General features: G+C 39.7%; 1 protein-coding gene across 3 annotated transcripts in view; it reads left to right on the top strand.

Annotated features, from left to right (window-relative positions):
• The window catches only part of Mdm4 (MDM4 regulator of p53), a 40,709-nt gene that overhangs the window by 17,042 nt on the left and 11,628 nt on the right, over nt 1–12,039 (top strand). For all 3 annotated transcript variants that reach the window (XM_021157298.1, XM_021157290.2, XM_021157312.2), the window contains 4 exons: nt 346–401; nt 4,552–4,619; nt 5,383–5,482; nt 7,584–7,744. In XM_021157298.1, the coding sequence (XP_021012957.1) occupies nt 346–401; nt 4,552–4,619; nt 5,383–5,482; nt 7,584–7,744 (385 nt within the window). The remainder of the gene's footprint in view (nt 1–345; nt 402–4,551; nt 4,620–5,382; nt 5,483–7,583; nt 7,745–12,039) is intronic.

Here is a 12,039-nt window from a genome sequence, read left to right as displayed (position 1 = left end):
CCCCCCCCCCCCCCCCGGCCCCATCACTGCAATTAAAAGTGTATGCCACCATGCCTGGCTTTCTCTTTGTTTTTTTAAAATAGGTTCACATTTGAATCTAAGGTAGGCTCCAAGTCAGTAAGTTGCTAAGAATAACCTTGACCTTGATCTTTCAGACTGATCCTTCCAAATGCTGGGGTTTCAGGCAAGCACTATTGCCCCTGGCTCCTCCTTAATGTTTAAGTTATTTTTAAAAAAAATTGTGGGGAAATGAGTCGTCTGTATAGCTAAGAGAAAGTAGGAAAGTATCATACTGCAGGTGTATTTAGGAAAACAACAAGTATTTATATATTATTTCTTTTACAGCCCTCTCTATGACATGCTAAGAAAGAATCTTGTTACATCAGCTTCTATTAACACAGGTACGTTCTATGTTTCTTCAGTTGGTATTGAAGCTTTGAATTTAAGGAAGCAAATAATGGGAACCAGGGTCAAGATGAAATGGAGTGCTTCTGTGACATTACTGGAGGGATGTTCGTACAACTGTCTGTCATACAGCATGATATTATTATTAAGTAAGTGCTCACTGATGAATTCAGTCGTACTGAAGCTAGAGAGGAGAGCTGTCTATATCCTAGATATAATGGTTTTTTCTTTATGCAGCACAAGGGGTTGAACCTAGGCCCTTGTATTTATGTACTCCACCACTGACCTATGTTTCTAGCCTTTTGTTTACTATTTTGAGAGAATATCTTCCTAAGTTGCCTATGCTGGCCTTGAATTCACTCTGTTGCAAAGGTGGGCCTTGAATATGTGGGTTCCCCGGTCTTCCTAGTAGGTATCTTTCCTGGTCTGGAGGCTGGCAGGCCCAGCTTAATTAAGCTTAGTAATTATAAACATTGTACTATATAGCTGCTTCATCTTGATATATTTAAAAAAATCTCTTGGATAAGGACTTTTTCCCTTCAAACATAACCACATTATTACTGTACTCATAAGTAATAATACTTTTTATTTTTGGTTTGTTCAGGTGATGATCCAAAGTCCACACATTGCATTGGGTTTATTGCAAAAACCAAAAAGCCTAAACCTGCCCTGTGTGTGTGTATGTTTGTGTGTGTGAGAGAGAGTGAGAGTGAGAGTGAGAGTGTGAGAGAGAGAGAATATGAATATTTTGTTATATGTAAACTCTTCAGTGATCAAATTAGGGTAAACTAACCTACCTGCCATCTCAAGTTTAGCTTTTTTGTATGTTGGAAGCATTCAAAATCTCCACTTCAGCTATTAAAATAATCAGTAATTTACTATGGCCACTCTACTGTGGTGTAGGATACTCCTTTTGGCTTTCACCATATTTATTGAAGATTTGTAATTAAAATTTTTCCTGTAGGGTTGTCTGTGTTCTAGAATTGACAGATCATATCCTTGTGGTTGTGTTTCTTAATGAGTGAATAGATTCAAGTTTAAATGTGTGCTGACAGATCTTCATGGATGGTGCTTTGAATCCCCCCCCCCCCATCTCCGTGTATGTCTCATATTAGTTATGTAAGCCTGCCCCTCTTTCACACACAATATGGGCTCTTGACAGTGTTGCTCTGATCCATCTATTATAAAGGTTCTCCCAAGAAATTTTAACTTTAATAATTTTGTTTATATAAACACACATTAGTGTATTATTAGTAGTATTACTTATGGCATACATTGTAGTTCAGGTTGGCTTGGAACTTGCTATGTACTCCAGGCTAACTTCAAACTTGGAAATACCTGCTTCTTGCAGCCTTCTGAATGTTGGAATCTCAGGCATGAGTCACCACACTTGGCTCAATAAACTGTTATCTGTAAGCTCATTTGACCCTTCCCAGACCTTTTAAGTACTGCTTTAAATTTCTTCGTTATAAGGAGGAAACTAGCTGTTTGGAGTCTGGTTTCCAAAGTGGCAGGGTAGAGATGGTACTGAAATGTGTGTGACACTCTTTCTCTTCTCTGCTGAAGCTGTCCTCTTCTGTTCCCCTCAGATTTGAGAAACACTGTCCAAATAATACTGCCTTGCTAGGCTTTGGTCATGCTCGAAGAAGTAAACAGACTGCAAAGGCTCTTCCTGAATCTCTTTTCATGTCACTGAAAGACATTGAGATGGGGAGCTTTGTGAGAGGCAGCTTTACTGAAATTCAGTCATTTGTGAGTTAAAATATTCTTTGGAAAGTCTCTGATAGCGTGAAATACTTGAAGGACTTCATAATTTTGTTTTGTATATTGTTAAATTTGTTTTCTGATATGTCCTCTGAATATTTAGAGTGAGTAGAGCTAGTTCTTACATTTTCCTCTTGTACTTTTTTTGCAAATATCTTTCTCTGTAGTGTATTATATGTTCAGTTCATCTTTCCAGCCGCCATCTGAGGCGGCCCTGGAGGTAAAGAAGCAGAGGGTTTTGTTGGTATTTTTCAGTCCAGTCAGTGGTTTGCCCAGTACAAGACTCATGGTCACGGGCCATGATTGCACAGCCAGCCACACTCCGTGTGGCCTTCACCTTTCTGGACTCCTAACACAAGCTGCTCACCCTCTCAAGTTTTTGGACACACATTTTCCCCTCTGAGTATTAAGTTCTTACAACATTTTACTTTTTATTTAACTTGTCATTCTGAAGAAATTTTGTACTTAAAAGACACAGAATCCTGACATGATGGTGAACACCTGCAGTCAATTACTTGGGAGGCAGAGATGGGGGCTGTAAAGTTTCAGACTACTTAGCTACTCCGTTTCAGAGAGAAAGGAAGAAGTGCTAAGAGTTTTAGAATGTGCTTTACCTAGATTCCCTCACTGACTATATGTAATGAAATCACAGTGCCTTAGGAAATTCCTGCAAAGAACTTTTAAACAATTTTAAAAAGTGTATTGTTATACAGGGTTTCACAGGGAATTTTGCAAGGAGTTTGGATTGTCTCTTCTGACTTGCTCTTATAGTTAGTGCTCAGAGTTGGATGTCTCTTTTGACCTAAAAGTAAATTGGATTGCATGTGCTTTATTTGGAAGGACAAATGAAAAAAATGCTACACTTACAACTTCTGACCTTTTTAAGTGGGTTTAGATCCTTATCTGTTTTGATAAAGAAAATGGTCATTAGTTAAAATGAAGGTGGTTCTTTCTAAATAATTTCCCGGGTATATTAATAAAATGAAATAGGTATAACAAGCTTTGTAGTTTTAAATTTCTTTCCATATTGTAGCTTTTTAGATGATTTCCTTTTGTTCTTAAGTAGTATAGCCTAAATAAAGGCTTTTTAGTAATAACCACAGGGTGCTTTAAAAAGAACTGTTCCACCTGCATTGCTAGTTTGATCTTGTTTCTTGTTTTGAAGATGACTTTGGCAAGAAGATGCTATTTCTGAATTTATACGTACTTAGCTATAAAAATGCTTCTAGAAATGGTATAACAATTTTGAAAAACACATGTTTTGTGTCAGAATAGTTGTAGTCTGGATCTGGGTTCTGGGTGCTCTGACTGTTGGACGCTGTTTTCATGAACAGCTTCTTTCTGTCTCTGCTAGTGGCTGGTGAACTCAGTCCTTAGCAGGCACACCTAGCAGGTAACTTGTGTCTCAGTTACATGAAGCTTATAGTGATGCTGTAGGTCAGGCTAGTGTCTCAGTAGCTTGTTTTTTTTTTTTTTTTTTTTCTGTAGTCATGTTTTTAGGTTTTGTTTCACTTGAGACTTTTGTAAGTCTTTGGAACATATTTCTCTCTTCAGCTAATGTAATATAGGGATGTCTGTCTGGCCAGTGTGGTGGCTCAGTGGGCTAAAGGAATCGTTATACAATCTTGAGGACCTGAGTTTTGATCCACAGAGCCCACTGTGGAAGGAGAGGACTGACTTATGTCCTACACATGTGTGCCCATTACACACAATAGGAAGACAAGAACAATCTAAAAACAGAGTTTCTCTCCACTCTGCCTCCCTTTTGCTTCTGTTGATTGTTGGGAGAGAAACATTCAATACTTTTTGTAACATGTAGTTGCTGAGAAGAATGAGACTTAGTGACAGTCTGTATTCAGACATGGAGTCACCATGGCATTTAAGAGTACGGGTTTGTTTGAAGATGGAATTGTTTTCTGAAACAAGTCTATCAGATTCCTGGTTTTCAGGTCTTGTAATACAACACTTAAAAATACAAACTTTAATAGACAAGTAATGTTTGTTGTTGTTGTTTATAAGGTAGGCAGTCTGTTGAAATAGGAAGAGATGAACACCACATTGTTGGCTGCTTAATCACTTTTTGCATAAAAATCTGAATACGCGCCACGCACGAGCATCCTCAGCTGCTCGTCCATGCGAGAGCATCCTCAGCTTCTCGTGCTTCCTCCAGGTCGCTCTGGTGTTGTCCTTTAACATGGCTTTGTTGGGTTTGTCATTTTTAGAAGTTTTGTTTTTTGCCCCCATTTGGGAATGAGACTCTTTTCCAGGCAGAAGTCCATCTCTAGAGAACAAGCCTGCTTCAGGGCTGTATGCTGAGGTCTTTGTGTGGAAAGAATGGTTATTACCAGGGAAGGTTTTCCTTTTGTTTTACTTGCTATCCAGATGCTGCTCAGACTCTCGCTCTCGCACAGGATCACACTATGGATTTTCCAAGTCAAGACCGACTGAAGGTAAAATCACCGCACGGTGACTTCTTTTCTTGTACAGAGTGGCCCCTTCTCTGTACCTGTGGATCTTGGGCTCCCAAGGCCTTTTCGTGAATGTGGTAAGGATTTAATAAGAAAAGCCCTTGGGAGTTCACAGACCAGGGACAGAGTGAACCTTCTCTGTTCTGCCTTTAACAGAGTTCCAGTCTCTGAATGTGTCTTTGGGATGTAGCACTTCTGATTTTTACTCCTTCCAGTTTCTCTCTCTTTTTCTCTCTCTCTCTCTCTTTCTGTGCGTGTGTATATGCATATGTGTGTGTGTGTTCACGCATTTGTGTTTAAGATGGTATATATTTGAGTGTTTGAGGCATTGCTGTTTTAGACTGTAGAGGCTCGTTGCAGTTAAGTTTAAGTTTATGTCATGGCATTTCCTAAAGTTTTGAAACTCAAATGTGGGGAACTTTTAAGATCATCTTGAAATATGATGAGGTGTCACTTGCTTTCTGAGTTAGGCCTAATAGGCTATGCAGACAGCCTGTTTTTTCAAGAATGTATTTTGTTCTTTGTACAGAAGTTATTCCCCTTCCCCAAGTTTGGGATTCTGCCTGCTCTGCTGGTGGTGTTGAGAGATGTGTGTTGGCTTTTCTTGAGGATTCTTGTCAGCTGCAGAGCTCTTTCCTGTGCATAACCCATTGTGTTGCACACTAACTGGTGAGCCAGAATGGAACTGCTACATCCCCTGGTCTTAGTCATTTCAGCTGTCCTAACAGACACCCTTCCCTTTCAGCACGGTGCAACAGAATACTCCAATCCCAGAAAAAGAGCTGAAGAAGAGGATACTCTCACACTGCCTACCTCACGACATAAATGCAGAGACTCCAGAGCAGGTAAGCTTTGGATCAAGACTTCTCCCTCCTCCCCTCCCTCCCTCCTTTCATGTCTCCTTTATTTGTACTTCTAGACATGGCATTTATCTAGATAGTAGGTGTTCTTTGGCAGCTTCTGGACAGTGGGTAGTACAGGCCCTTTATGAGCCAGCGAGCTTGAGAGGACACTGTCTGGTCAAGTTGGCTCTCAGCCTTTTGAGTTTCCATCACCCGCTTTAGACTTCAGATTTTGACTTGGCTTTTATTTATCTTTTGACATGGAAGCTGATTTTTTAAAGATTGAAAGTTTGCAAAAATGGCAAAATATATGTAGCAGCACAGAGGCAGACATTAGCTAGCATGTTGAGAAGTTCTGTTGCCTTGATAGGAACTTTCATCCTGCACCACTCATCCTGACAGGGTGAGGGAGTTAACTGATATTTTGGAAGTTGTACCATAATCTTTGTAAATTATAGAGTTCTTTTTTGCTGTTTGTTTGTTTTTGTTTTATGTTCAAAACTATAAATTCCCTAAAGGTATTTATAGTATAATGTTTTTTAGTGACTTGTTCCTGGTTCATAATTGGGTCAGAGGCAGGTTAGACTTTTGATTATATCTCAGTTATGTTACTAAAGTTGTTTTATATGTTTAAATTTGAATCATTTTATCATGCTGGATTGTTTTCTCACTGTATTTGAACATAAATTGATTTTTAATCTGTTTACTTTGAGGTTAGTTCAGTCCTTTAAATGTATGATTTCATTTAACTGCAAAGTCTTCCTACTCACAAAAAGCTGGACACTAAGTGTAATTTATGATAAAAATTTAGGAATGAATAGTTCTAGACTTTTCAGCAAGATCTGTAGGTAGAAAGGACAACATTTTACCTGTGGAAATAATAAATCATTCATATTCCTTTTATAATAAATTGTAGAGCTTGAATACACGAGGGTAACTTTAATGATTCTATCTTGGGGATTAGTTTCTGATCATTACAGTAATGAATGGATAAAAATGTTATTGAAGTTTTTCTGGCAACAAATATATCTATGGTAATAGCAGGATGTAATTAGTTAAGCTGTGCTCTGTCAGGGACCAGTTGGTTGCAGAAATCTTTGAATCATCCTTGCCTGGGCATACTTAATGCCTCTGTGATTGCCATCACTAGGGCCAGTACATTGGGAGGAGGTAGAAGACAGTGAGACAGTAGGGAAATGCTAAAGTACTACACAAAGGACCATCAAACGTGAAGGGAAAGATTACATATGACAGCAAGAGGAGCCAACTGCCTTGTTATCTGTGGGACTTTTAAGTACTGATTTCTCAAGGAGCCCTTGATCCATAAAAGTCACATGCATGTGCTTATTTGTATAGTTCTCTGTTGATAGTGGTTGTTACCTAACAAAACATGATAACTATCCCAAATATGTGGCACCAGTAAGACTTCTTCAACCTTTGACTCCGCAATAGGATCTGTACCTCAGGATTTGGGCTCTTGTGTTACTGCCATTTGCAATCCAACGGCTAAGCCATTATCAAAACATGTATTAGAGTAGGCCATTGTAATGATACTTTGTTTTTGGGTCTCAACTGTGTAGCCCTGGCTAGCCTGGAACCTGCTATATGCTGGGATAAAAGGCAGGTGTATACTTCTATGCCTAGCTCTAAGTTATTATCATTAGTTATTACAGGGTTGGGAATGTTTAAAATTTCAGAAAATGGCCATTTTGAACTCCTTTTAGAACAGCACATTCAGATGCTTTTAGGGTTTTGTGGTTTTTCGAGACAGGGTTTCTCTGTGTAGCCCTGGCTGTCCTGGAACTCACTCTGTAGACCAGGCTGTCCTCGAACTCAGAAATCCGCCTGCCTCTGCCTCCTGAGTACTGGGATTAAAGGTGTGCGCCACCACACCCGGCCTGAAGTACTTCTGTTCATAGTGTTCTTGCTTGCTAATGAAACCTAAATGGGAGGTTTGAGCCATACCTAAGGTATTTGATTTTTGTCTCCTTCTTACTGAGAACAGGAGCTCCTTTTTACTGATGTTACAAAGATTGTTAAGTATGCTGAGAAACATCTTGGCTCTTCTGTATTACTTACAGTCATTTTCATTTGATTTCTGTAGATGAAGACTTGATAGAACATTTATCTCAAGATGAGACATCTAGGCTTGACCTTGATTTTGAGGAGTGGGACGTTGCTGGCCTGCCTTGGTGGTTTCTAGGGAATTTGAGAAACAACTATATTCCTAAAAGTAATGGCTCAACTGATTTACAGACAAATCAGGTAAAAGTCGAATCTGAGGGGAACTGGTTTTGCTTTGTGTTGTTTTGTTCTTTTACTCTGGCTATAGTTAAGAATTCTTAGTGGTTTGTTTCATCTGTGTGTATATGATGCTCAGATGTAGTCCTGACTTTTCTAAATTCCACATTGATCCCCTTGCAAAGGCTGTGTTCACTGTTAGAGAATCTGACCTTGAGCATGAAATTTATGTTTTTTTTAAACTAACATTCCTTCCCTGTCTTTTCCTTCTACTTAATAATTTTAGCCAAACTACAGGAGATGCTGACTTCCTTCTCTGTCATATATACTCAGACCAGGCTGGCCTCGAACTCAGAAATCCGCCTGCCTCTGCCTCCCAAGTGCTGGGATTAAAGGCGTGCGCCACCACGCCCGGCTTCACATCTATATTTCTTGATTTTGATATTTTTGATTCTTTTAAAAAATAATTTTTAGTGCATGAGTGTGCACATGAGCGTCTGAATGTATGTGTACTTACCGCCTGTGCAGGCATCCTCAGAAGCCGGAAAGAGGGCTTGAAGATCACTTAGAACTAGATAGAGTTAGAGATGGTTGTGAGCTGCCATCTGGGAACCAAACCTGATATTCTTAACCACTGAACTATTTCTACAGTCTTGGGTTTCAGAACCAGGCATCATTTCCCTCCTGTGGAATGGTCCTCATATTTAATCAGGAAGTGGTTGGTTATCTCCATAACAGGCCGTTATTGCACCTGTGGGCACATTATGCCTGCTAAGTTGGTATTATACAGTTTTTCTCTTCTAGGTAATGCCACTGATGAATTTCTCCCCAGAGGTACATTTTGTTGGTGGTGTCTGTTAGTCTCTACATAGGTCTATCTGTTTCTGTTCTGGAACTTACTGTGTAGGTTCCAGGCCTCAAAATTGGGGAGCTGTGCCTGCCTTTGCATCCTGAGTGCTGGACAAGAATTTTTATTTTTAATTTCATTTATATGAGTGCTCTATCTGCATGTACACCTGCATGTAGAGATCCCATTACAGATGGTTGTGAGCCACCATGTGGTTGCTGGGAATTGAGCTCAGGACCTCTGGAAGAGCAGCCAGTGGTCTTAACCACTGTGCCATCTCTGCAGCCCCCAACAGTACATGTTATAAGTGGTTAACTTGCATTATTGCCATGCTTACAATTCTTTGGTGGGATCAAAAAACAAGTAGAATAAAATCTAGACTTTTTACCATAGCTGTAGCTTGTCTCTAGCTTGTCTTTTTCAGTTCTCATTGCTCACTGCCTGTGTTCCAGACACACAGGGTTTTTAATCCTGTAGTTCAGAATTCCTTCCTTCCTAAGGCAACTTAAATTTGTTTTTTGCTTTGTGAAGCATCCCTCTCAAATCTCTCTTTCATTTTTGTGATTTAGAATGTGAGTGTAACTTCTTTTTGGAGATCATTATAACTAGTTCTGAGATTCCTGAGCTGCATGATTCCACGGGGATCCATTTCCTACCGTTAGACGTCCACTCCTAAGTAGTAACCCTGTAAGACCAGCCTCCAAATCTCCTCCTCTCCAGCTGTCCTGCTCCTTTGACATTTTTTTCTTAAGTCTTTTTAAAATGTTTAAAAGGGGGTTAGAGAGATGGCTCAGCAGTTAAAGAGCACTGGCGGCTCTTCCAGAGGACCCGTGTTTTCTTTCCCAGAACTCACATGGTAGCTCACAACCCTCTGTAATTACAGTTCCCAAGGATCGGACACCTTCACACAGATGTACATGCAGGCGAACACCAATGTAAATAAAAGCAAACCATTAAAAAAATAAATTCCCAGGCTGCTGAAATGACTCACTGGTTAAGAGCACTGGCTGTTTTTTCAGAGTACCTGAGTTCAATACCCAGGAACCTTATGGTGGCTCACAACCATCTACAGTGGGATCCAATGCTGCCTTCTGTGTGTCTGAAGGCAGCAACAAAATACTCATATAAATTAAAAAAAAAAAAAAAAATATCCCCTAACCAGTAGAATGGGGTTGGGGCTGTCTCTGTCTCTGCCTCAGTCTCTGTTCCCTGCTATTGGATCCTCTTACTCCCCCGGGACTGCCTGGTTGGGCCTCAGTGGGAGAGGATGTGCCTAGTCCCCCTAAACCTAAATGTCCCAGGGTGGGGTGGTACCCAAGGGGAGGGGGCCAATGGGGAGAAGGATTTGTAAGGGTGGGACGGGGAGGAGAGGAGGGAGTGGAGGCTGTGGATAAAGTGAATAAAAAATATGTGCTTTAAAAAAACCAGTATATAAAATAATGGGTTCCATTATGTCATTTTCATATATCATTCTTTTTCTTTTGAGTAAAAAAAATTTTTTACTAATAACAAAAATGCTTTTAATATAAAAAAGCAAGCTGAACACTCAGAATGTGAATTAACTTTTTCTAAATTTATTTTTTATGTGTATTGATATTTTGCCTGCATGTATATGTGAGGGTGTCAGAAGTAACTAGTAATTTCATTTATATATAGTTTGTTTGTTTCTTTGCTTTGTTTTTGTTTTTCAATACATGGTATAGCCTTGGAACTTATTCTGTAGACCAGACTGACCTCGAACTTACGAGATACACTTGCTTCTGCTTTCCAAGTGCTGGGATCAAAGGCATGTGCCTCCACCATCTGGCTTATTTACATTCTTTTTAGTAAAATAAGATATAATAAGATGGAAATCATCACATTGAAGTTAGGCAAAGCAAACTAACAGAAGGAAAAGAGCCCAAGAACACAAGAATTAGAGGCCTTTTTGTTCACACACATGGGAATTCCATAAAAATACTAAACTAGAAAACTATGATATATACAGGGAAGACCTGCTGTAGACCTGTGCAAGCCCTGTGCTTGTGTTTGCTGCTCCTGTCTCTGAGTTATAAGGATTTGACTCGGTTGATTTGGAGGGTGTATATATCATTCTCAGTGGCCCTTCATCTCCACTCCCTTCCTATGTCTTCTACTGGTTGTCCCCTTCCTCCCCTTAGTGGTCTCCCTGTTTGCTTTCATGTCACATGTATTAGTGACAGTCTCTCTTTTGCCTTGGTAGTTTCACAACCTACCCCCCCTCCCCTTCAGTATTATGTCTTTCTGAGCCTGGCTTATTTCACTTAACAAGATGCCTCAAAAAGCCATCTGTTTCTTTCTGTTGTCTCTGTACCGTACTTTTTTTTATCCATTCATCTGTTGATAAACTTCTAGGATAGGTCCATTTCTTAGCTTTTGGGAGAAGTACAGCAGTAAACATAGAGGTGCAAGTATGTATGTGGTAGGGCCTAGAGTCCTTTGAGTGTGTACTGGAATAGAAAAGTTTTATGTTAAACCTTCATACTGATGTCCATAGTAACTACATTAGTGGTGTGTGTGTGTATACATTCACGCATACATTTTAGTTTCCACCAGCAGAGTATAAACATTCCTTTCATCATTTGTTGTTTCTTTTCTTGCCTTTATCTTAATTGATATTCTCAATTGCATTTGCTACTTTAGGTTTTCTATTTATACATATTGTTTGTTTACTCTCAATGAAATGTAAGACCAGAGCTTTTTCATTGATTACTTACTGTACATAGAACAGTAACTGATACTGACAGTATCTGGTACTAACAGTAGCAGAACAAGGCTGGAGAGATGGCTCAGTGGTTAAGACCATATAGGCTGCTCTTCCAGAGGTCCTGAGTTCAATTCTCAGCAACCACATGGTGGCTCACAACCATCTATAATGGGACCTGATGCTCTCTTCTGACAGGTAGGTGTACATGTAGGTAGAATACTCATATACAATAAACAAATCTTAAATAAAATAGCAGAGTAGAAAGTTCTATAAAATATATGGATAATGGGATGGTTCAGAGGCTAAGAATGCTTACTGTTCTTACAGAGGACCTCGGTTTACTTCTCAGCATCCACTTAGTAGCTCACAGTTAGTTATAGCTCAGTTCAGAGGATGCCCTTTTCTGGCCTTTGTGGGCTCTGCATGCAGCAGAACACTTGTACACATAGAATAAAAATAAATCTTTGAAAAAAAGAAGTGTACAGATGAATGCAGTAAGTTAAGTTTGTATATGTTGGATGCTGTTGAAAGCTTCAGGAAGTAGTTGTGTGTGGTGGCGCGTGTGTATAGACTCTGCACTTAGAGGTCGGGGCAGGAGGATGTTGAGGTCGAATCCAGTCTTGGCTACGTAGTGAATTCCAGGCTCAACAGGACTGCATCATGAAACTATTTTTCAAAAAGAAACACAAGAGTATCGTGTTCAAAGAATGGGATTGCCACCAGTGTTTCTCTGGAAAGCAGTCATTG

Source organism: Mus caroli, chromosome 1 (assembly GCF_900094665.2).
Source record: "Mus caroli chromosome 1, CAROLI_EIJ_v1.1, whole genome shotgun sequence".
In the NCBI taxonomy this organism is placed as follows: Eukaryota; Metazoa; Chordata; class Mammalia; order Rodentia; family Muridae; genus Mus; species Mus caroli.
The sequence above is the reverse complement of the archived record's forward strand: the minus strand, read 5'-3'. Positions and strand labels throughout refer to the sequence as shown.